Source organism: Syngnathus scovelli, chromosome 19 (genome assembly GCF_024217435.2).
Source record: "Syngnathus scovelli strain Florida chromosome 19, RoL_Ssco_1.2, whole genome shotgun sequence".
Lineage (NCBI taxonomy): Eukaryota > Metazoa > Chordata > Actinopteri > Syngnathiformes > Syngnathidae > Syngnathus > Syngnathus scovelli.
In genome coordinates this window covers 3,702,481-3,728,513 of record NC_090865.1, presented here as the reverse complement: position 1 = coordinate 3,728,513, position 26,033 = coordinate 3,702,481, and the positions used below count along the sequence as shown (strand labels likewise).

Genomic DNA, 26,033 nt, shown 5'->3' with positions numbered 1-26,033 from the left:
AGGTTACTAAAACTGGTTCAATTCCCTGTCAAAGGCCATAAATATGGTCCCAAAATTTGCTAGATAAAATTACTACTGCTGTGCCACCAATGAATGGAGAAGGCATTTGTGGCAACAGTAGCTATCATCACTGTGTTAATGAGACAACTTTGTAAAAAGCACTCGGAGTGCATTTAAAGTAGAAAGAGCACTAATGAAGCAAGTAGATAATGGTTTATCAGGTTGTGCTTCCTAGTGTTTAATTAAGAACTAATTTACTCTGAATGCTCTATAATCAATCTGCCGAAAGTCATTGTGGCTTACACAACACTAATTTGCCTTCCATTCTGTGATGCTACTCTTAGTTAATGGGTTCAAGAGGGAAAACATTTCACTTCTAAAATTAATTGCTTGGCCATTGTCCAAATTTGTGAAAAAAAAAAAAAACCCTAAAAATCTGAACTAATAATGCAGCATTTGGCTAATAAATACCAATCAGACATTTCTAGTTACAATCCACATTTTTTATAGTCGTCAATAAGAAAAATCTTTATTTCATTTTGACGGCATAAAAGCAATAATGTTCACACACATCCCGTCACCAGCATTGAGGTGGCATCTACAACAAAACGTTCTTGTCCACCTGATGGCACTGTTGATATGTTTGGCAGCAGGACACAAACAGATGACATTTAAATCAACTCTGGAATTTGTCTGCTCTCATATGGAGGAGAAAAATAGAACTAAATGTTTTAAGGCACATAAAGCAAAACATAAAATCACACATTGATGATTGATTTCAAACATGATTATCTTGAAACTGCACAGCCAGCTTTCTGCAAATGTTATCATGTGATTCTGAGGAATGTGTAAACATTTGACAGATAAGCGGCTGGAGCTTGAAGAATGTCGCTTTACTTTACACTGATCAAAATACAAACTAAACTCAATTAAGGCACTTGATACTTTTCATTCAGTTGTGTTACAAAACATGCATTAAAGTTAAGGCACTGCAGCGACAGAGGGATGAAAGACTAATTACAATAAAGTGACAAAGTGTAATTTGGTGGCTTTCTGATGAAGTGCTGCCTCCATGAAGGAAAAAAGAATCTGTGCTGTCTTTGTGGAAAAAAAATAAATACAAATCTCTTTTAGAGTACCTAATAAAGTGGCCTGTAATTGTTGCTCCAATTTTACATCATGGCTGGGCCTGGTAGTAAAAAAAAAAAAAAAAAAATCTCTTTTCACACCTTTATTTGATGTTCATCCAATGGCGCACATCCACAAGTACCTCCAGGCATCATCTACCATTAAACATTCGGATTTTGTGTTTGTCCGCTAAAAAATGTGTGACATTAGATTCAAAATCCCCATCATGGACTCCGGTGTATCTGAAAGCTCCACCCAGAAGGTTCTCCTCCCAATAGTGGTGCCAGTTTCCATTCTGGTCAGCGCCAAAGCCAAACACACTCACCTGCAATACGAGCGAAAAAATCCTTTGCAAAATGTTCAATTATGAATGAGACTTAAAGTTCTTACCTGGTCACATATGTGGATTGCAAAAAGCAAGCTGAGGAAACCCGTAGACGGATAACGTCCATGCCCTTCCAGCCAAGAATCATAGACGTACTTGAAAAATGTCGGGTTGTAAATCAACACCTATAGAGAATAAATCAACAAATGATTTCATTCCAAACATATTTGAATTAATAAAGCTACCGTATTTTCCGGACTATAAGGCGCACCTAAAAACCTAAAACTTTCTCAAAAGCCGACAGTGCGCCTTATAGTCCGGTGCGCCTTATATATGGACTAAATTTAAACTGGCCTGAAGCATTGTGTCATGAAATCAATCATCAGTGGCCCACTGAAGACTATGAATCATGAATCAAAAAGACTATGGATCATTATTTTGTGATTATAAAGTAATTTGTTGCCTCTGAAGTTGAAATAAAAAAGGTAAAATGGAAAATGATTTGATTTGGATTAAAAATCTGACATGATGCATTAATGGTGCGCCTTATAGTCCGGTGCGCCTTATAGTCCGGAAAATACGGTACCTTATTCTTGTTTGCCTCAATCCTGGACATCACTGGAACATAAGTGCTGTTAGGAAAGAAAGAAAAAATAAGCATCAATTTTATTCTGCGGCTTTGTTTATGCCGTCAAACTTCCATCTCATTTAGCCGATGATGGCTCAGTGTCACACGCTTGTTACGCTCGTTTGAACAAAGCTGATTAAATAACGCGGGAGGATATTTCATATTCGGGTGCACTTGGATTATGCAGTAAAATCTTTGCATCATTTTTCATACGAGTGTCAAACCCAGAGTTGTTTGTCACCTCGGCGTTGGGAATAAACTGCAAACCTCAGCGTAAAAATGGGAGATAACGCGTGAGAAAACGCAACGAGGTGGTCCACTTCATTGGCATACCAATGAGTGGTTGTTATGATTATTATGGTGGGAAAAAAAAAGTGTGAGGTCCAGCCAAGTTGAAATGAAGAGTGTGTTTCACACACACACACACACTTGCAATCTTTCAGCTTGTAAAACGACATTTAATGATGCAGAATGATTGCCCGGGCAACAACTGCACTTTTATGAGACACATTTGTTTGAGTTTACCTCCACTGTTGAATTATAGGCATAAGTATACCTTCAGCTTTGTTTATTATTTTATTTTTTTTATGATCAGGTAGGATTTAGCAGGCGTGGGAGGAATTTATTGAAGGATTATTTTTGTTTCGGCAAATCTCAGTGTCTTAGCATCTCACCTTTACAAACTGCCTATAAGACATTTATGCCTGAGTATAACTTGAATGAAATATCACATAATAAAAAATAAAAAAATGAAACCTCACCTGGTCCCATTCATCATTTTAATACTCAGGCCTTTATTCCAAATTATAAATCACGCGAAGCACTTTTATGCACTTAATGATCACACCACCTGCTGCTTTATGACACTGTCTTCTAAAATTAATTTGAATTATCCAAGTTTCACCACAAATAGTAAAATATTGATTGAATTGCTGCACATACTGTTTAATTTTGCCCGTGGTCAAGGCGCTGATGATCCACTGCAAATCCAAAGTCTTGAACGGGATGAGGACCAAACTGGTGGCGTTGTCCAAATCCCTGGCGCTTTCCGGATACATCAAGTGATGCGTCGTCCTGGCCCCCACGTCTTCCTCGAAACCAGCGGTGGGAGCTTGATTCATTCTGAAGCAAAGTGCAATTTGACATCTCCACATCAAAACAGCCTTATTGTTATTTTGGACAACAATGTGTCCAATTCTGGTAATTTCTAAACTTCCAAAGAGCAATTTGGAACAATTCGATGCTCATTTCTAGCACAACAACGCCGGGGTGTCTGTTATTACCCCCGACAATACACTCCCCTGCTGCAGAGGTAATTGGTGGAGAATTCAAGAAGCAGTTGGAGGCTGTCAACGCCGCGGCGGAGACAAATCATTAGGATGACCCCCAGCAGCATCTACGAGTCTTGTCCGTTGAGGTCTTGGCAATAACGTTTTGCTCATTACTCGTTCTGCTGATGACAGCTATGGAAACGTCTTACATTTTTCAAACTAACAGGCCTCGTTTTTATCCAGTGTTATTTTAAGAATAAAAATTTTAAGATGTTTTTTTTTTTTTTGGAGTCGACGACAGTAATAATTTATTTTTTCGAGAATTTCTCACAGTACCCTTTTTCTCAGGCTGCAGTGTGAGCTAACGCAAGTAATAAGGAAGTAGCACTTTAAAGGTCAGCGTTTTTTTTTTTTTTTTTTTTTCACGACTGTCTCATTCTACACACTGTCGCCGCTACAGCTTCTTCTTAAAGTCAACTTCTTCGTGCTTCTGGCACCAAGACACATAAAAGAAGACGTCAGGAACTTTCATTTTTATATACACATTCTGTAAAAAGACAAAATATTCAAAAATACATCTGTGATGTGGGTGGCTCTCATTATTTTTTAGCTTTTACCAGAAGAAATGAAATCACAAGGAATAAGAAAACACTTAGTAAAATATCACCGCCAATGCTGAATATTTGCAACGACGGCCTTGCGTTATCACTCTCGATTCTTTTCTTTGTCATTTTAGAATCTCGGCGCTCCATTTACTGAGGGAAAAGGTTGTCATTGCTTTTTCAGCAGAGGAGTGCCAATTTCAATTTCAAACAACAAACAAAGGCGACTTACCGAAACTATTTGCTGGCTTGAAATAACATCTTAATGAACTTATTTGCACAGGCTTACATCATTTGATCCTCCTTTCAGCTGAGCACAGCCAACAACTGCTAATGGATGTGCAAAGAACTACCAAAAAAAAAAAAAATCTCTTTATCTACATTTGAGGTCAACACATTTATGGATGGCTCAGCTTTTGTTTGGCGAACCGCCGCATGTGTAACAACGGCACGGCTTGTTGTGTTGCAGCTCGGCGTGACCTTTTGGCTCACGACCACAAGCGGGCAAATATCACGCTGGGTTGAATTAAAAAGACCGGAGAATATTTTTCAGCACCATGCAACAACGCTCCGCACTAATGGCTGGGATAGACAATGTGTGTGTCGGCGGCGGCGTGTAATTGAATTGGTAAGACAACGACGTCGTTGCTGTCACGTTGGCGGCTGGGCTGGATGATAAGCGACGATGCTGTTTATAGTTGCCACACTGTGAATCGGCGGCCATGTTTGGGAAAAATTAAAGCGGGAAAGATGACATGGAAAATTACACTTGCATTTTTATGATGGTTTGGCTTCAAATTAACCGTTCCAATACTTTTGAAGGGGATATACCGATTCATCCACATCTACTGACCTTATAATGAAATGACTGGAGTCGATGAGGCCTCCATATTGGGATCCCTTCAGGTTCCCCGAGTTCCCCACTACGGCGCAGGTCCGGCAACGCTCGGGCCCGGCGTCGGCGTAAAGAGCGTCGTCCGGAATGATTCGGAAAAGCTCCTCTACCACCTCGCTGAAGTTAGCTGGCCGCTTTTCCGATTGCAGCCACTGGGGGAAGACAAACAGTGACCTCAAAGTGTGCTCTTTGCTGCCGGCTTAATTTAAGTGGAAGCGATTGAACAAGGGCAAAGGAGCTTCAGGAGGCCAACACATTACTGACATGTCCTCCGGGAGGGGGATTTTTTTTGGCTTGGTTGTCTTCTGGTGGCTTTCAAGTCGCTGAGACAGCAGATAAAAGAAACGCAGCTGCTATTAGTGCCAAGCGGGCTGGAAACGGAACGACTCATTGGGAGTTTATTTTCGACTCACGTACGAGAAATTGTCTGTGTTCTAATGAGGTGGATTAAAATGAATCACTTGAGCGCTACAGCCGCTATTTGATTCCATTTAGCTTTGACATGTATTATAAATAAAATACGCAGGTCACACTTTTGACATCATCGCCAGTCAGCTGTTGACATTTACTTCGTCTCAGAGGCGTTTGTTCAAATCGCTTTTGACAGGAAGCAACCCGGCGCTCTTCTTTTATTTTTTTTCCTACTCTAGCCTCTAATTGAACACGGTGTGAGGTGAATGCGGGATAGAGGAGAAACCGCTCCAGCTAAATTTGGAATTTAGTTGCATCATCCACTAGGTTCTACAAAACCAATGGACGGAAACGGGTACCTGCCACCATTTGTAGGTTTCGTCCGAGAGTGCGCTGTTCTCCCTGGTCATGAGCGGGTGGACGGATTGGTTGAAGCGCTCGGTGAACCAAGGGTCGTCGTCCGCCTCGGTCATGCACTGCTGACAAGCGCACGGGCCCTTGAATGACCCGGCTAGGCGAAAGGCGTATTTGAAGAAGTAACTTGAGGGTTGACGCAAGGTATAGCTGAAGAGGAAGGTGGTGAACGTCACCACGCACAAGAGCAGAGCCAAAGTCTTCAACTTCCTGCGTTTGGGGTGCTTCATGTTGTCACGGCGGGAGTCACTTGGCTGGAAATCTTGATAAAAATAGCATGAGGATCATTTTAAAATCCCTTGGAAGAAGAAAAAAAAAGCAGTTCTGGCTTCAGCTGACACGTTGTGGATTTTCACATTCCTACTTTCCTGAACGTTCGTTATCAAATCCAAGAATGTGATACGCCCTGCTTGATGTGGTCCAGCTAATGAGGTTCATGCAGCTCGCTCCGCTCCCACGTCCACTCGATAAGGTCAGCAGCAGGCGGGTCATCTGCTGGTTTAATCATCGACCTAAAATGTAAACAGACGGACATTTAGTTTTTCGGGAAAACACACACAAGGAGTCCATTTTGATTTTTACCTCACAATTGCGGTCAACCCTGTATCTCATTTCAATTGGCAGTCAGTTGACACAATAGGTTGCCTGTATTTTCTCCGAGCCCACAATTCCCACAGCGCCCCTCCCCGTTTCGCCGTCTGCATTTAAACGGAATCTTCCACAAGCTTCCATAAATGCTATACATCTTTATTTCACTGACAGCAGATTCCCAGTGAAGATATGGCGCAATCAAGGAGGTTGTAATACAAGGCAAAGTGATCCCTAGAAACACTCAACCTGCCCTCGCTCTTAACAAGCCCCGCCCCCCCCCCATTGGGAAGATTTGTAGCAAAGTACATTATGGAGCGAGAAAGCCTCCTGGTCTTTCTTGATTAGAAATTGATCAGGTCATTCAAATGATAACCCCTGGAGGGAGGTAAAGAGGATTGGCCTCCGAGGCCACGTAGACACAGCGGGCCTGTCGCGTTCACAATCCGAGCGAGAAGCAGGAAGCCGCTTATTATTATCTGAAAGGACATGAGCCGATGAACAGGAAGACGAAAAAAATATTCTTAGGTGACGTTTTAACTTTTGCCACCTGTTTTGCTTCAATTTAATTGACATTATTCCCCTTTTTTATTTCCCGAATAAACACACAGTAAGCTGCAAGACACTCATTATCAGCAGCAAGGACATAACCCGATGCACACGAAGGCACCGCCGGCTACTATAAGTCACAGTGGACTACAGATTTGCATATAAGCCGAGTTGGGTTATTGTCTACTGGGGGAAGATTTGACAACCTGGGGACACTCGAATGAACAGAAATGCTTTTTCTCATAAATGAGGCTGTTGTTTGACTCGGATCACTTTGAATCCCCCCCCCCCCCCCCCTCGAGTATTCTGCGACAGCCGGCGACGTTTTGAAACATCATTTCTGGGTCGCCTGACCTTGTCTGACTAAAGGATGGCAAGACGTACGCTGATCAAAGTTTGCCAAGCTGAGACAGCAAAGACTGAAAACAGAGATGGGAGAAGGGGGGGTAATCTTCCATTCTGAAAAGTCATCACCTTTGCGGGATGTCGCGACAAGAAAGTCTTTTCATCTTCACTTTGGCTCTTCTGCGACTTCGGGAAAAATGAAAATGTCTTCGCCTTGACATGTCTCAGATACAACCCTGATGGACTAAGCGAAACTAAGCGATAGAAAGTCTTCATCAAGAGAATAATATTCGCCTTGTCATTCCTCTTCTGCACGAAGAATTCAATCAGTCACTTTCAAAATGACTCGTGGGAGGATTATTTGTGACTCACTAAATGAACACACTTCACATTCTAATATAGCAGCAATTTATTTTCATGAACTTATTATTTCCAAACCGCTTTTGATTTCATCCTATTTTCACTCGCAAATCTGCGACTCATTGTCTGCCCTCGTTTACTAGTTGTGACGTCCGCTGTCGTCTTTGAACGCAACGACAGATTAGACGCGGCGGCCCAAAAAGGAAAGCTATTGTCTTGCGGGATGTCGACGTCTTGTTTCTTTGGCAGGTCGGAACTGAAGGCCTAAAGAGACATTTATTCCATCAGTGAAAACAAGAACAAAACAAAGGGAAAAAAAGACTACTGTTGATAAATAAATCAGATGCATAAATACAGAGACATGAACTGAAGTACTGACAGTAAATAATTCAAAATGACGCCAGATGGTTATCATCCTGCCCTCCAAAAATGTTGAATATCCAAAGACAGTAAGCTCAACCACTTTTACTCATCAAGATTCTGAAGACCAGGTTGAAGGTTGACTCCAGGTTTACTAACAAGGGAAAGGGTGAAACTGGGAGTTAGTCGAATCAGTCGTACGAACCAAATGAATTAAATCGATATGAAATCCCAATCATGCTTTTATATATAGGACTAAAATGTTAAAAAAAGTGGAACCTCAGATGTCACGAGTTGTTCTTTACAGAGGATAAAGAAAATATGCTTGAGTATTCATTTATTGTCTGTCTACATGTGTTGCTTCACCTTCAGATTTTCGTCACGTTTGCATTTATTTAGTGTTAAATATGTAACGATATTTGTTTTTGAGGGGAAATAAAAAAAAAAAAAACACACACATCCAGGGGATTTTCCCTTCTCCAAAACTAATAATGTAACTGAGAGAATGTGAAACGCAATTTTTTTTCCCCCCCGTACATTTGATCACATCATATCTGCAAATCCACAGAGGCTTTAAGTTTGGCGCTTTACTTGGAAGAGTTTTATTCTCACATATTGGCTTTCAGGCAGCGTTTTATCTTCATATAAAAAAGACGGTAGCGGCGGCTGTTTCTTGCTCGAGTGCATAAAGAGGCTTTCGGAGTGCATAGAAGTCTGTTCACATGATTAAAGGAAGTGAAGAAGTTCAGCGCTGAAAGCTCGCCGATATGAAGGTAGATCAGTTGTCGGATTAAAAAACAAGATAAGCATTCGTGCCTTTTTTTTTTGTGAGGGATGAATTAAGAAAAGTCAAAGTTGAACCTTATCCGGATACCGATAAGTTCAGCTGAAGGGTCGGATTTTTAAGACACTCTATAAAAGTTGAAATCAAATCTGAGTGGTTATCTTGCTCCTGACATTTTGAAGGCAATCAAAAAAAAAAGTTTATTTTTTGGGGGGATTGGTATTGATTTGGAACACCTTGTTACACTCTGCTTCTGCAGGGTTGCACTTTTTTTTTTTTATAAACAGTTTGGTCAAATAAATCGTACCATCCTGCAATGGTAAAAAATAAATCCGATCAAATTCTCGTGACAACGAGGCGCTCTAAAGCAGCAATTATCAGTGCTAAATTTAGAAGCAAGTCTTTAAATCTACTTTACAGGTTCTTTTTCTTATTATTCTTTACTCGGCGGCTTATTTTAGTCAAATGTCTCCTCGGTACTCTCCCGAATTTGGAAGCTTTAATGCTTTACGTCCTTCACACACTCATCCGTGCAGCAACCCGGAGCACCGACATTTCCCCGGAGAGTTACCTCCTTCGCCCGGCGTCCTCGAAAGCAGTTCAGCTTGAGATGAGCCGTCACACCGTCAATTGTTCCCTCAGCTCCACTTGGCCATTTTGGAACACTCATGCAGCACTTTGCTCTTGGATTCTGTTGATATACTTTGAGACAAACGATTCAACCTCTCGGGCTATTTGCTGATTTTTCAACTGATCAATACAGTGCCTTGTGTGAGCAGGATTTATTTTTTTTTTCTTTTGAGGAATTGATTGAATAACAGAATGTAGGGCGGCCATTTTTATTGTGTTGTCATTTTGAAATGGGACATCTGTCTCTGTAGTTAACAAAAGAGATCTATTTTTTTTTTTTAAATCACATTTCAGTGTTTTCAGCAGCATTTTTATGAGTCTGCCTGCACTTCAACTGATAGAAGGATGAAGCAAGGGCGAGAATATAAAGCAGCTTCGTTATTAATGTGCTTTATCAAGGAAGTTCTCCATCTCCGTGCCAGACTGTCCCATTAATCATTAGCGCTGAGGGAACAACACGGAAATAATCACATTTGCATTTTTTTGTCATGCTTCACCTTATTTGGCTTGATTTTAATTAATGACATTATAAACTTTTACTAAACAGGACGTCGACATGCGAGAGAAATTAAAGCTCCAGCCGGCCGATCGTCAAATTTCTACGTGGCAGTCGACCAGCTTACAATGTGGAAATACACTCGAAGGATTTGGCTGACAATTTGGCAGGATGCTTGAAAGGAAACAGTCGCCAAGCACGTCTTGTCCTACAACTGCAACTCTTTGTTTGATTCCCGACAAGCTTTAATTAGCCCGGATTGCGGTTCACGCCACAAAAACACCAAATGTTTCTCTTCTTTTGCCAACTATTTCACTCTCGCCATGTCAATCAAGTCGGCCCCGCGTTTGAGCGTGTTCCAGATTAATCTCAAATGAAATCCTACTCTCTCTCAGGGGAACAACAACATTGCTTGTTAGCTCAAGCTGGAACCAACCAAAAGCGCAATTACCATAACATTATTTTGGAGAAAGCCTTATTTTCAACGATGCCACCAACTGTTCTAACATCTTTTGTGGAATCGAAACCGAGCCTCAATTAGTGATTGCGACGTGTTATTGAAATGAAACAAAAATAAACCGGGAAAATAGGACATGCTAATAATACACATTCATATACGTAGCATGGAGGCCCCATTTCTATAATGCTCTAATTTAAAAAAAAAAAAAAAAAGAAGCTGTTCAGGTTTTTACTTCTGATCAACATTAGTGGTTTTTTTTTTTTATTATTCCATCTCTTCAAAAAATAATGTTAATCACATCATCTGATTACGAAAAACGTCAATAGATGGAAGCCTGAGGAGATTTTGGAACTTCCAAAATATAGGTTGAAAGTCAAGATGACTTTTTCTCCCAAAGCAAACCATGTCAGTTACAGTGTGTGTGTGTGTGTGTGTGTGTGTGTGTGGGATTAAGACGGGAAGTATTAAATCACCTGAACGTCCTGGGGAAGAAGCGTGAGCCCTACCTCGTCTAATCTACACAACCATGTGTTATCTGACCACTGCAGGTTGTTCATACTGAGAACTCCCACTAGAAAAGCGGCCGACCACCTTATAGAGAAACCTTTTTCTGTCAATATCACGTCAAAGTTCTCGCCTTTAAAGTTAAATGTAGTCGGACGTGCGGCGGCATTTCATTTGTAGATTTACATCCACTGAAGAATCAATGTTAATTAAATGAAAGGACAAAGTGAGTGGCTACATTATCTTTAAGATTTCATTAACTGATTCACTTGATTAGAGCAAATGTGCAATTATGATCGTGATTAGAGTCTCATTCACCTCGTTCCACCCCTGCATGCACACACACACGATATCTTTATTTTAGGGTATCGAGTACTTGTAGAGACTGCTGATACCAGTCAGCCAAATTAAGAAGTCCAATCAGCAGAAGATTGGAAAAACTTTTTCCCATGCCGTTTTCTGCAGCAGCTTTCATTAAGAGAAGGTGAGGGCTCCGTCGGTTGGACTTCTTTGATTGCGACGCACGCAGCACGAGCCTCACCGGCAAAACGAAGTGTTTGATCAACCCAAATGGAAACGACACGCTTTCCAAGGGCCCGCGTCGCCGCTTGTGCCAAAGGAGAGGAAGCGAGTCGTGCTGCAAAGCCCCCTGCGGGAGGTTCCGACGTGACGGAGAATCAAAAGGACGGGTGGCCTGCCTCCCCCGCCTGCTGGCGTCCGAAAACCTGAATGTCAAAGCTAAATGAAATAAACCGAACCGGTTTGCCTTCAACCCATAAGCGACGTATACCAGAACCACTTTTTTCTCTCAATTTTGATTAAAAAAAATCACAGTAATAAATTTTTACCATTTGCCACACATTCATAAATGTATCCCCGAATTCCAGACAAATAGTATCGAGGTCGTAGTATCGAGCCTTTTTACGACTATGAGTACAAAAGCAGATCGGGGTTATAATAAAAAACAAAAGATAGCTCGAAAAAATTGATATAAAGTGTTTCCATTAAATTCTGCATATTGCATCATCCACCTCATCGACAGCAATTCATCTTCTTGTCAATTATGATTTCACACAATTCCATATATGCTCCTCAGGAGTGGTGTTAACATAAGCGCCTACGCCGAGGATGCCGGAATCTTCCCGCTTCCGAGAATGTTAACACCTCCTTTGCATATTCACAAGATTTCCGGGCTGTGCGGTCGCCGCGGCGACTGGCGAGGCCGCCGCCACTTCACCCTAAAAATAACTCCCATTCGGTTAATTATGCAAGAAAATGCACTCCAAAAAAAGGATTTACGAAAAGAGACTTCTCGGGATGGCTGTGTTCATTGAAGGAATAAAAATTTGGATTTTCACACTGCAACTGAAACACGATGAGAACATTTCAGCTGTGCTCTTGAAAATATTAATACAAAACTGGCACGAGAAGGGTAAAAAAAAAAAAAAAAAAAAAATCCCGTGTGTGATTAATAGGTTTTTCCATTTTAGCGCTGAAAGCAATAAAAAGCTGGAAATGAGAAAGCGCCTGTGGACGTGTGATACCCGCGCCGACTGCCGCCGAAGTCTGATGTACTTGCATTGCTGATTACAGAATTAGCAAAGACAGCAATTATTCAAAACCGTCGCAGGAAACGAAGCGGCGTATGGATTCCATTTACCGGGCGGGGAAATCTACTCGAGAGCAAACATTGTTCACTTGAGCAAACCTTTACTATATATTGAACAAATTGAAGCGATTATTGATCGGATTTGCTTTTACGATTCACCGGTGGTCAAATTCAGGAAGAGTCTTGAGGTCAGGCATATTTCCATCATGGCTGCTCATTATTCCCCCAGATGACCTCGAAAATGAGCTTATTCTCCATTTCCAGTCAAGGATGAGTCCATTTCATCATCAAAACAGTCTGTTTTTTTCCCAAAATATGTAAATGAGCAGCTATTAAACCTAGATAGTGGTGAAGCATTAAAAGAACTAATGATTTTGTCAGTAATTACAGCAGCAATTTATTAGGATCGGCCCGTGTAATGCCGGTTACTCCTCGTCGCCTTAATATATGTTTTGATTCATTTTCTCTCAAAGCTGTGCAACTTCAGCGGGGTCTGCCTTGAGGGTAAAACACGGCATGGTTGCGAAGCCTTTCACCGAGTCTGTTTCCGAATTTACATCATGAGTAGGGAACAAAAGGCATGACGCATTTGGAAATTTGTGTAAAAGTGGCTAGTGGCGCAAAACACAATAAGCCTTTTTTGACTGTGATGGTGTAAGACCACAAAAGACTGCTGACAGGGTTACCAAGTGCATTTTGATGGGTCCCCCGTTGTGGTTTTACACTCACTGAGCACATTGTCAAAGACACCTGAACAATTTAATCACGTATTTTGTCAAAGAATACTGAAATATTAATGCGTGGTATAAAATGTTTATACTTGTGGTGGTAGTCGAGTAAAACTACCTGGATTGAGGCTGTTTTTCCACACTGGTCTTCTTTGTTGTTTTTCCAAAGATTTATTTTGTCCTGTATGGCAAAGTTGGACCACACTTTGATGCCCCCCCCCCCCCCCCCCCCCACACCCCTCGCCTCGCACCCCTATTTTTGTACCTTTTGTTGTTGCCTGGAGCGCCTGGCCACGGCTAAAAGGCTTGGCCTGGTGCTTTATAGCATTGCCCGCCAATTATCACGCCGACCAGGCAGAGTCTGCCTCCAACGGAGCCATTAGTTATGCCCTTCAAATAATACAGCACATAGGAAAGTCAATCAAGTGGTCTGGAAGACTGACACTTTCCATATTGTGAAAAGAAGTCAAGGGGGAGTTTCTCCTGACACACGATCCTCAAAGCATATAATTATATGCTGACGATATATAGGAAGAAAGAGATCCTATTGAATTTTTCGATGATGTGGGCAATGATAATGAAAAGTTGAAGGAAAACAAAATGGGGGTGGAAAGAGGCTCAAATTACCAAAACAGTTTCCTGCATTCAAAGGAAATGACAGGAGCTGACGTTGACTTTGACCACACCCACAACGGCGCATGCCTCCCTTTCTCTATACGCTAAATCTGTGTAGCTGTGTAGACATCCGCATGCAGCTACATAAGGTCATCAAAATATTAGAAACCCCTCCACAACAAACCCACAAATAGGAATCTGCAGGCAAGATGATAGATGACTGAAGCTCAGCCATCACAATCTGCTTTAAAGTGTCCAACTGAAGCCACCTGCCAATGCGCATTAAACATCAGCGCACAGCCAAATTGCAGGAGGCTCCTAAGTGCACTTCTATCTGCAGGACGGCTGTTAGTGCGCCACCTTTAAATCATCATCTGGGAACCATTTACGAGGAATCCGCGCGTGTTATCCAAATACGAGGTTCTGGTGTATACTCAGCATGCGTCGGTTCGTATATAGCTCATGCGTAGGGGGGACAAAAAAGAAAGGGGAAAAAGTTGCTGAGGTGTCATCTGGATAACAGCCAGTTAAGTGGAAACAGAGGACGAATCAGCAAAGCCGGGGAGGATACAGTGAAGGAAAAATACAACGGAGCTGTAAAGAAAATATATTTGGCGCAGGTCCCCGGTGGCTGAACGGCGACGCTGGCCAAAACTTGACACGCAACAACTTGGAAACATAACTGTACCTTTGTGGCCTTGGAAAAACTACAAAAAGTCACATTGGATATCCAATAATTAGCCCTAAGGGACAGAAATGAATTCCTCATTTAATTGTTATATCCAAAATACACAGTTCCACCAACTTTTAGTTTAAAAAAAAAAAAAAAAATCTTCGCAAATGAGCATTGATAGCCTGTCAAGTGTATGCCAAAGCAACAGGTGGCACTCTAACTGCCAACTGGAAAAAACATTCTGGTTAGTCTGATGCATTCGCCGCTCCTTGGAAGGCCTCCACTGAGACAGAACTGTAAATAAATTTCAGTTTTTGTTCATCTGTTTGATTTCATTAGCTCCCAGGCTACTCTCTAAGAAAACTTCCAATTAGGTACCAGATAAGGTTCGAACTAACACACTTGGTAAAAACTGAAAAAATAATCTTTTTCCAACAAAGATTCATCGAATAGTAAATAAAAAAAAGCGTGTTTTCTGTGAATATGGCCTTGGAAGACTGCCACGTAGGAGTGCAAACATTCCTAGCTCTTACACACTTGCTACTTGACCTTGCGTGGAAAGCCTGCACTTTTGCTGAACTGCTGGGATTCTTGAGTCGGGAGATGAATACCAGAGGGGAGAAGAATTTTAAATAAAAGCCCCGCCCACACGGCAGTGAAGGGAATAAAGAGTGGAATCGTGGGTGAAACCTCAAACTTTGATGATGGCATTGGAAAGGACACCCCCCCCCTCTCTCACCACATAATTAATAATTGCCAGATGCCCCCCCCCCCCCCCCCTCTTGAAAGACAGCATTGCAGTCTCCCAAGGTCACTGTAGCTAATGTATTCCGTCTTGCTTATTATTTATAACAGTGAGGTGGATTTTGAGGAGTCAGGTGGAGGGGGGGGGTCTAGTTTTGGGGAATTGGAGCAGCATTCTATGGACACCTTCATTAGTTAAATGAGGTGGCATCTGCTACAATGCTGGCATGGGGTGTCAACATTCATCCATGCATGCTGAAAGGCATATGAAGCAGAGAGAGGAAAAAAAGTCACCAAAAATAACATCTAAATTATAAAACTGTGATTTTTTTTTAATTATCAAATTTGTAGATTTATGTTTATCATTGGGGCGGCTCGGTGGCGCACTGGGTAGCACGTCCGCCTCACAGGTAGGAGGGTGCGGGTTCGATTCCACCTCCGGCCCTCCCTGTGCGGAGTTTGCATGTTCTCCCCGAGCCCGCGTGGGTTTTCTCCGGGCACTCCGGTTTCCTCCCACATCCCAAAAACATGCTTGGTAGGCCGATTGATCACTCCAAAATTGTCCCTAGGTGTGAGTGCGAGTGCGAATGGTTGTTTGTCTCTGTGTGCCCTGCAATTGGCTGGCAACCGGTTCAGGGTGTCCCCCGCCTACTGCCCGATGACAGCTGGGATAGGCTCCAGCACGCCCGCGACCCCCGTGGGGACTAAGCGGTTCAGAAAATGGATGGATGGATGGATGTTTATCATTGGACATTGACCAGATTCAAAAATATAGTCACGTTTTTAGTTTTTGGAGAATGCAACAGATGTTTTTCAACACACGAGCCTTGAAATATGAAATCCAAAATCCAGATGTTCAACTTTCCCGACAAATGAATGCTTTAAAGAACATATGGATTCTTAATTAGAATTTGAAATCCAAAAGTATGCATGTAAGTGGAGATGATAAAAAGTTGCAAGCTTTAACACTTTTTTTTTTTTTTTCAGAAGACAAACTCACATCGCTTTAAATCATGACGCATAAAAGATGATCCGATTGTACGTGCTGGAGTAAAAAAAGACGTCCATACTCACTTTCATATGAAGCCCTGGAGGCTTCCAGCGTGTGTGGTCTCCGTTATTCCAGCACGGCTCCTCGCAGATCCGAACCGAGTAGAAGCATGCTGAAAGGGTGACTGCAGCTTGGAGCTGGAGGAGAAAAGCACATCGGCTGCACATCGACTCCCCCCCCCTCCTCCCTCTCTCCCTTCCTTCCTCTCCTCCTTGCTCGCTCGCTGCGCACAATGAGCAGGTTGGTCCTCCTGACACCAACATGTCCATGCATTCTGGAGGAGGAGGAGGAGGAGGAGGAGGAAGAGGAGGAGATGCTTAAACGCCCCTCAACAACCTCACGCACATATCGAGTAAATCTTATTTTAATAAGCAAGAGAGACGAAATAGCTTCACTGGACATTATTCAACAATTAAAAAAAAGTCTTGGTCAAGGTCAAATTGTTCGGCATGATCATTTTAACCACTATTTAAAAAAAAAAATTATAATAATAATTTTCTGCCAAGACTCGGAATACCAAGAATTGGTTGTAGAAGCATGTCAAAAAAAAGATTAAAAGATAATCAAGTTAAATGGTGCAGAATAATGGATTATGATAAATCACTGTATAGTGCTCCACATTGGGAATAAAAAAAAAGACTAACTGTTTTACAGCAGACAGAGAATAAAGACACGGCGAGTCAACAAATGCAGTCAATCCCAATTCCCAGAACGTTTTTTTAAAGTAGTGAAGTCGCATCAAAAGGAACAGTGAGTGCCTGTTTGCTTTAGAAGACGTGGCGATTGTATCTTATTTCAACATAACTTTGATTTGTCAGCGGCAAATGCTTGTTTACACAAAAGATAAGCCCCCCGACATTTGCATACGATTTTCCACTCAACAGATGATGGTGACTTGACAGGCCAGATGAGCGTGGTTGGTTTGGCTCGATGAGAAGACCAGCAAAAAAATAAAATAAAATGGTGTAATAAAAAAATCAATAGTTAACAATAGTCGATATTTTATTTGACGTATTCCCCCTTTAAAAGAAAATTCTTCATGTGCAGTGTGTTGCTCCAACTAAACTCCACATCATTCATCTTCTGGAGGAATCCCAAAGCGCTTTGAGGAAGTTTAGCAAAGTGCCAGTCAAAGCCACATTTGTATGGAAAACAGACGCTGAAGGTTAAAAAAAAAAAAGCATTTGAAATTCTGATCAACTGGTTGATTCATGGGCTGCCAGTCCCCGCTGGTTTGCTAGCGTGCCTTTGTCCAAAGATCATGAAATTTTAATGTCAACTTGTAATGACTAAATGAAGAAATAAAGGCATGAGATGAGATTGGTGCACTTTCCGCTGACCTGGCTGATCAATGCAAACTATTCCCCCGCCCGCGCAAACGCTCACCCGCTGATGTTCAATTAGCAAGGAATAGAAGATGGATTTTGCTCATTTCAAGCTCCTTGCTGGAATTCTCACCTTCACTTTTTTACTCGGCGACTGTATTTTTATTATACATTACTCGCTGTCTTTTTCCCCCCCCACCGACAACGGCGACCAGAATGTCCTCGGTTGCATGAATATTTCACAACGTGCATTGGGTAGTTGGATCGTGCACCAGAACATTGTGTGAATCATCTGGAATCAAGCATTTACGTTGGGTTCCTAGCGAACGCATGTTTTTACATACGTCAACATCTCGGGTTGAACTTTGACCTCAAATGTGTTTTTGATTTACGGTGGCTTTCAGATGGGGAAAAAAATCCTACAACCTAAAAAAAAATACACCATAAAACAGGGAGTCCTACTCTTAAAAAATATACATTACCGTATTTTCCGGACTATAAGGCGCACATAATAACCTAAAATTTTCTCAAAAGCCGAGAGTGCGCCTAATAGTCCGGTGCGCCTTATATATGGACCAAATTCCTAAATTTAAACTGTCCCGAAGCATTGTGTCATGAAATCAATCATAAGTGACCCACTGAAGCCTATGAATCATGAATCAAAAAGACTATGGATCATTATTCTGTGATTATAAAGTAATTTGTTGCGTCTGAAGTTGAAATAAAAAATATTAAAATCTGACGTGATGCATTAATGGTGCGCCTTATAGTCCGGTGCGCCCTATATAAGGACAAAGTTTTAAAATGGGTCATTCATTGAAGGTGCGCCTTATAGTCTGGCGCTCCTTATAGTCCAAAAAATACGGTAATAATATTTTTACAAAATTACTATTTTGAAGTTGATGGAATTCAGGTGTTTCCATAGCCGCATCAATAACTCTCCGTCAGCCCAATAGTGAAGACACGCAGGCATAAATCAAAGTTGGCGAGGGGAGGGAGTGATTGGAAGGGCTGCCGTTTTTATGTCCCCGGGGCCATCAATATGACGAGACACGCACGATTGAGTGTCGTGGCTTCCCGTGGTCCACCCGAAACGTCGAGACCCCGCCGGTGTTGTGCAAGCTACATGATCAATTGGCTACAGCCGGCAGGAAAAGTAGCTGCTCCTCTGCAGGATGCCATTATTTCAAATCTTTGCCCAATTATATTAAGCTCACAGGGGCCGATGTGTGTAAGACACCCAGATTGATTAAAAGAGGCCCAGAGCAGGACCGGCGGTGTAATCAAAAGTGCTCACTATCAATAAATACCATTGGAGAGCTTGTGAGGACAGCTGGGAATCCCCAAGGAACGATGCCAAGGCCCTTCTTGTTTCTTTGGATCGTGACTTTTCCATTCGCTCGAAACATCAAATCGGGTCTAATTAGGACTCGAGGACCAGACCGAGTGTCTGTTTTCACTTTTGATTTCAGCCCTGTAGTTCTCGGCGGGAAGGACTTTTGAGAACTCGCTCCTGCTGTTTATAAGGATGTCGAGTTGCCACTGAATAACGAATAGTAACAAAAGAGAATGATTGCCATGGATTTCGTCCTTGAGCGGAAACGGCGAGTTGCTCATTGTAAGCAGCGGGAAAAATATGACAACCTTCAATCTATTATTCTTGCAGTTGTCTTCATCAAATTAAATACTGACAAAAAACACGGAAAAAAAATAAGAGACAAATGGGGCCAACCACCGAATAAATGCTAGCCGACGATGTCAAATTGGTGTCATGCGGGATTAAAGACAAATGCCATTTTTATTGAGTGAATGTTGCAGCAATGCGGCGAACACACACACACGCACACACACACCTGAGAATGAAAACAACTGTGGGGATTTGGAGGATGCGACTTCGCAATCCACCACAGGCTTTTATCCTCCTCCTCTTCATCTTTTCACTCGACTTCTCTTTCAGGCTCTCCACTTGTTCGCCGAAGTGTTGCCGGCGTGCTAAACAGCCTCTTTTGCCACATTTCCAAGAACTTCAAAGCGTGTACACTCGGGAGTGCCCCCTCCCTCCCCCGCCCCACGTTTTTGGTTCCCGAGGCCTCGAACGCGCCGCGTGCATGCGTTCCGTTGACATTCAATCGAGTCTACTCTGACTTCCATTTTTTTTTTTTGTCATCCCATAATAAAGTGGCGATGTCAGTCTGAAGAGGACACAAAAGGTCGACATATTAATTAAAGTCTTTCCGTGCTTTCCGTTTGACATTTCACACTGCGCCGGCGACCTTTTGTCTCCTTCGCTATGTTTGTGTCTTCTGCTTTACAAAACATGTCAGACTTTTTCTCACCTTGAGAATGACAAATTCGCTCACGGAACACAATGACAACGGTTTCATTTTGCCCAGAGACGCTCGGGATTTTCTCAGTCTCTGCAACCACCGACATCGACGAGGACTCAAATTACTACGAGGGTGCTCGAGGGGGCTTTCAACACGCCACACGGCACGCACGAATGAATAATGAGGTCGTAAAAGTAGAGGTGAAGCAAAATATTGGATAATTTCAATTTCCTCTACTGTGACTAAGTGTCACAGCGTCTTCCTTTTTTCACTTAGTTATTTTCCATTTTTTTTAATCATTAAAAACAACACCCCTAGATGCAATTAAAGGCTTTTGTAGCCAGGATGTGCAACTTTTGTATAAAATGTTCAAGGTGAAGGATGCTGGTATTATTGCTGGATTCAAAAGCACCTTCGCTCTTTATTTACGTTATCAAAAGGTTTTTCTTCCCGCATTGCTATTACAGTTTTCATCGGAACATTATTGAAAGTCTAGTAAAATAAAAATAAAGATTTCTCACCGGTGCCAAGTTAAGACCAAAGAGTTGCCTTTATTTTTTTTTTCTTTCATACATGACCTTGAGGAAAGAAAGAAAAAAAATACGCCTTCGTGTAAACATACTGCAGCACTTCGGTAATTACAGCAAAGTTTGGATTCAAGTCGCTTCCTCCTCCTCATTTTCTCCCTGACCGTTTGGTAATTGGATTATTCCCTCATTGTTTATCCCTTAATTTCTTCATATCTCCACTTGGTAGCCGGTGGGAGTATTCCCATGGCGACGACTCTTCCCTGCATGGATAAGATTTGTGAAAGAACATAGAAACATCATATAATAGTCTCACCTAAATGAAAGCGTTTTTTCTTTAACATTGATTTTTCTTTTTCTGGACAAAACTGTGAGCGAACTCATTAGTAGGCGGTAAAGATGTTTCTATTCCCTATGCGGTTCTGACGATCAATACAAAGTAGGATTTGTTAGACCGGCATTGACTCCAGGGTGACAAGAAATAATATAGTCAGTGTTTATTTTTATAATTTAAAAAAAGTGCTTTTATAAATTGATTCTGTCTTTTGGTCTTCAGGAAGAACATCAAGGTTGTTGATTAATTATACATTTAGACATAACGGCAAATGCATCAGATGCACGGCATGGATGAATTAGTCATCTTTCATCATATGCGACCCAATTTTTTTTTCTATTTGGAGCAACAAAGTGAAGCTGGCTCTTTAAATAACAACATTCACTTATTGTCATTGTCACTTGCGATAAAGATCCACACGGCTAGTCGTCGCGCTGACCTTTTCTCAAAGCCAGCCCGACAAGTTCAGAGCTGCCCATTTGTGTCGGCGGAATTAAAGCCCCCCCACGCACATTCACCTCCCAAGGCGAGGTTAAACGGGGCTGTCAAGAGTCGGGCAAGGCCATTCCGGTGGCGGACAGAACCGATACTGGAATACTCGTTCTTCTTTGCACTTTTGCTTCTACATCACAATAAAAAAAACATCTTGTGGTCACAAAGGTGCAATCAGTCATATTCTTGAGCATTCAAATCCAATATGGCCCCATTCAAAAAAAAATTCACAACCTTTTGGCATTTCACTCACAAGACGGTGAAGACTTGTTCAGAGCATCTCCAGAAGTCACGGGGCCTCATGTTTATTAATTACAGACGATACACCCCGAAGCCAGGAAGGGGTAAAATACAATTTGTCGTCGCCATAGGAATTCATCCTTGCGGTGTACTTCAGGCCCGTTTGTGATTTTTACGTTTGGTTTTTATAGGAGGGAAGAGGGAGGGGTGTTGGTCCCAGATCCAATTTACAGACAAGATGGAAAGCCAACACACACGTCAGGAGGGGAAAATAGTTTCAATGGACAAGTCAAATGATTGATGGCGGATAATACCAAGATATATAATTTGACTTTCTGGCTCTTGAGACAAAATCAAACTAAACATTAGCATCGATAATGATATAATTTCTCTATTTTTATATTATGATTAAATCAAAGCGTGTTTGCAGTATTTTTTTTATTTATTTTTTACATTAGGATGCCCAAAGTAGCTTCACACCAACAGGTTGGAATCACATGAAAAGTGCATGTGCATCATGTGCATTATTCATACCCAGGCCGCTGTGATCAAAGCAAACCGTGAGTCTTCTTTGCCACCAGACCTGCCTTACCAAAACCTCGGCTTAGGTTGACTGACACAACCCCCCCCCGTAATCCACCGTGCCGGAAAAAATTCCAATTTCCCTGTTCACGGATATCGTATAATCAGTGCCGCTTCATCGAGAAATAAACAGCGAGGCAACCAAAAATAATAACCAACATCATCAGGCATGCTGTCTCGTTCCTTTAAAACAAACAAACAAATAAATAAATAAATAAATAAATAAATAAATAAATAAATAAATGCACATTCCTACTACAGCACACTCAAAGGTGCTCTTATCCTTAATCTCCTTTGATAGCCCTCATTTTGAAGAAAAAAAAAATCCCTCCTATCAAGGAGAGGTGGGAAATGTTTTCCGGACTTAATGCACTCACCGGAGAACACAGCAGCTCCGAGGCGGGAAGTAGTGACGGCTAATACATAAAGATGAAGGCAAGCCTTTTGAAGACAAAACCAATTACTTTAGCAATTTCCGAGTCTGAGTGGACAACGTGCTTGCTCTGTGCAGATTGTCCACCAAATATAGTATTAAGTTGAGACCTATTCTATATTTTATTTTTTGCTTAAACGGCAGAAGCAGCAGGAAAAAAAAGTGGTGACTCACGATAAGCGGCGAGAAGAGTATCAAGAAAATATCAATTTTGCCCTTTGCTGTCTGAAGTGATGGAGTCATCTATGTAGATGACCTCATTCTGGCACAGTCAGCTACCGGATCATGAATCATTGCTCACTGGGGACTTGGCTGTTGTGGAAGCTTGCAAAACTGAAGGTCCAAAAAAGACAGAGAAGGATCCATTTCATCAAGATTTTTCTCTAGAAAGAGGTATAGTTATGATGGAAGACGGAAGGACGGGTGTTTACAATGGCTTCCACCTCTGGAGATGAAAATATTCAATTAAACACTTCACAGTCTGGAGGATTTTGCCTGCCTACAAGTCACCACGGAGGGGGGCTTTGATTTTTGCAAAATGGATGGATGATTATTTCCTTAGGCTAGTGCTGAACTTTTTTTGGGGGGCGGGAGGAAAACAACAGCTGTTTTGTTCCAAGGTTGCGCCAGAATTAATCATCCATTAAAAGGCAGAATAAACAAATCACGCCGCAAACGGCTTAATGAATAAATAGAGTCATTCTTTTAAAACACAATTTGAGGTGTTAAAAAAAAGAAATAAATGAAGGTAATAACTTGAGAGAGCAGCGATCAGGAGCGATAATAGTACCGATTAACATATTCATGAGTGTCTTGGCATCTTTGCACATGGTCATTTATGACTCTGGCGCTCACATCCGGAAAAAAATGAACTCGATTGTATGTGGCAGACAAAATTAGAGTCCGAGCCAAAGTTGAAAAGGTTATTTCACTAAGTGCATTTCATTTCAGATCAGATCTGACCTCCCGAGGCACATCGTGTATGCTGCTGTCATCTCGGCAGCCCGAGGAGCCAGCGTCTACCTTCAGTCTTCCTTAATCCGATGCGACAGCGATGTTAAAGTGGCAGGCCCTATTCTCCGGGGTTGCGCTAGCGCGTGCGGCCCACTTTCACTGTTGTCGCTATAATCTGCTAATGGGACCTCAGCGTGCAGCCAAGAAGAGAAACAACATTTTGCTTATGCTATCAAAATCGTAAAAGGTCAACAATTTAAGGTCAATGCACCAAACTAAGCTAGCAATTTGACAGCAGAACAATAACGTTCCTTTTCTGGACGAAGCATCGCCACTAAACATTATCCCCAATTACAAGTTGCTGGAAATAAACTGGCAGAAACGGCAACACACTCGCGTGGCTCGAAGTCAAAAATCCGAAATATGCAATACTTGATGATAGGTAGGAAGTTAAGATGAGAAAGACGCGCGCGGCTGTAATTCAACGTTTGCATAGGCGGGACTCGCTGGAAGGCTCGTATATTTTAAGACGAGGCCGCGTGTTTTCCAAATGAGCATTAACCGAATCCCCTTTGGATTTATGTCTGGAAAAGTCAGCAAGTGCTTTGCTTTTTTTAAAAAAAACAAAAAAAAACAAGGTCTCATTTTTTAAAATTAATCTGATGAGGCTTACACTGAGGAGAGACGTGTCGGTTAAATGAAGCAAATGTTCAATGAGATGAAATCACTGCAGGGACGCATGAATTAAACAGCGACTTTCAAAGTTCTCCTACTTAATAACTTGAAAGTTTTTTAATAAGTAAAAGGGGAGGTTTGTCATCACTTTGATTCCGCACAAAAAACCTTCACGGCATGACCTCCTGTCGGCCATTTAATTAAAACACATGCAAATTTATATCGAAGCTTTCGCTGCCTTGCACGCATCAAAATACAAAAACCACTTTAATTAATAATCTTAAATATCGGCTATTTACGTTTGAAGGCATCAATCATGCTGTCAGCAAATGCGCTTTTGTTTTTTTAGTGGCGATATTCATCTTGTCATTTGCAAATGTCAACAACGCTGGGAGGCCTTTTTTTCTGATGGAGTGATGACGCATTAACATTTCACCCCCCCAAGCTAAACTATTAGAGGAAACTGGAACAGACTGAGGAAACAATTGATATATAATATAAAATATTACTCGGTAAATCTAGTCTAAATTTATCCATTATAAACCTACGTGAATGATGTTTCTAGTGACCTCGTTCATGCTTATATTTAAATAATTGTTAATGTAAATATCAATCAGGCATCCGATCATTACATTCCCGATCCACTTATATTCTAATCCAACTCTTAATAATTAAAGATATTGCCAAGTCTTGTTTGTCAGATGTGTTCAGACTTACAAACGATCATCTTCTCACGTTACCGCATTCCCCAACTAAATAGGCTATTAAAAATTCAAATTGAAATTGAACAATTGGCCAGGGTGAAAGTGCAGCTAGGCAATTATCGGCACAAACAGACGTCGGGTGGGATTTGAGCGTAATTAGCCAAGACTTCCCTTGACCAAACGGCACCGATAAGCCCGCCAAGCGTGTCAGAGGACAAAAACGGCGAAGCGGCTGAAGTGTAAAAGCAATCACAGCGTAAGATTGGCGCTCTTCATTAGCATCTCGTTATTGCTCAACGGCTGAAACCTCCGCTTAATTGGAGCTCATTTTTGATTTATTCATGGGATGCTGATTACAGTCGAGAATGTCAGGGAAGTTGTTGACTTACAGTAAAAAAAGATGGACTCATTTTTTTGTAATCCATTACCAAGTCATTTATATTTACAATACCGGAAATTTATCATTTGAATTGAGATTGTTATAAACTCTTGACGACGATCAAAAACCACATGCAGTGAATTCAACTTGAATTAATTATGCCCTGACTATAAACTTGGATCACGACAGCAAAACATAAATGGCCTTGGACTTAGAACACCACCTTGTGGTACACCACACTGACATTTTGGTGAGCTTAGAGCGAAAGGGTCAAATGAGGGCTCTATGTTGGGTGAGCAGATGTCACTTTTTTATGACTATCGTTTACAGCGAAATGGTCAAATGAGGGCTCGATGTTGGGTGAGCAGATGTCATTTTCATTTTCCAATAAATGTCTGGTTATCCTATAAAACTGCAGTTTAATATATGTATGTAGATACAGCAAACAGATAAGAAACTAACACACCCAGAAACGCTATTGTGTCAAAAAAAGGGGAAGGGGAAGAGGAAGCCTTCAGCGCTTCAGAGGATGCCAACGAGCCGTTCCTTGTCTGTTCCTTTTATCAATTTCAGACTTCATAAGAGGCAGTCACATGCAACTAGCTTGTATGTGTGCGTGAGGCAACTTGTGGAATAGTTCTGGTTAAACAAGAATGCCGGTACTTTTCCGTCCTGCTCTGGTTTCCTGTAAGCAAGAATATTTGAGTTACAAATTAAGTTTTGAGATGATAACATTATTTTCATTTTATATTTTCATTGTATTTCATTTCATTTCATTTCATTTCATTATTTTATTTTATTTTATTTTATTTTATTTTATTTTATTTTATTTTATTTTATTTTATTTTATTTTATTTTATATTATTTCCTAATAGTCGATAATCACAATCA

General features: G+C 41.4%; 1 protein-coding gene across 1 annotated transcript; it reads right to left on the bottom strand.

Annotated features, from left to right (window-relative positions):
• Window positions 1–500: 500 nt before the first annotated feature.
• Window positions 501–16,389, bottom strand: LOC125986794 (CMP-N-acetylneuraminate-beta-galactosamide-alpha-2,3-sialyltransferase 1). The gene is made up of 7 exons (XM_049750676.1): window positions 16,194–16,389; window positions 5,620–6,186; window positions 4,808–5,001; window positions 3,024–3,203; window positions 2,040–2,085; window positions 1,519–1,638; window positions 501–1,453 (listed from the first exon to the last, which is right to left on the bottom strand). Exons 2-7 carry the CDS (start codon window positions 5,902–5,904, stop codon window positions 1,280–1,282), a joined length of 999 nt encoding a protein of 332 aa, XP_049606633.1. The 5' UTR covers window positions 5,905–6,186; window positions 16,194–16,389; the 3' UTR covers window positions 501–1,279.
• Between the last annotated feature and the right edge of the window lie 9,644 nt (window positions 16,390–26,033).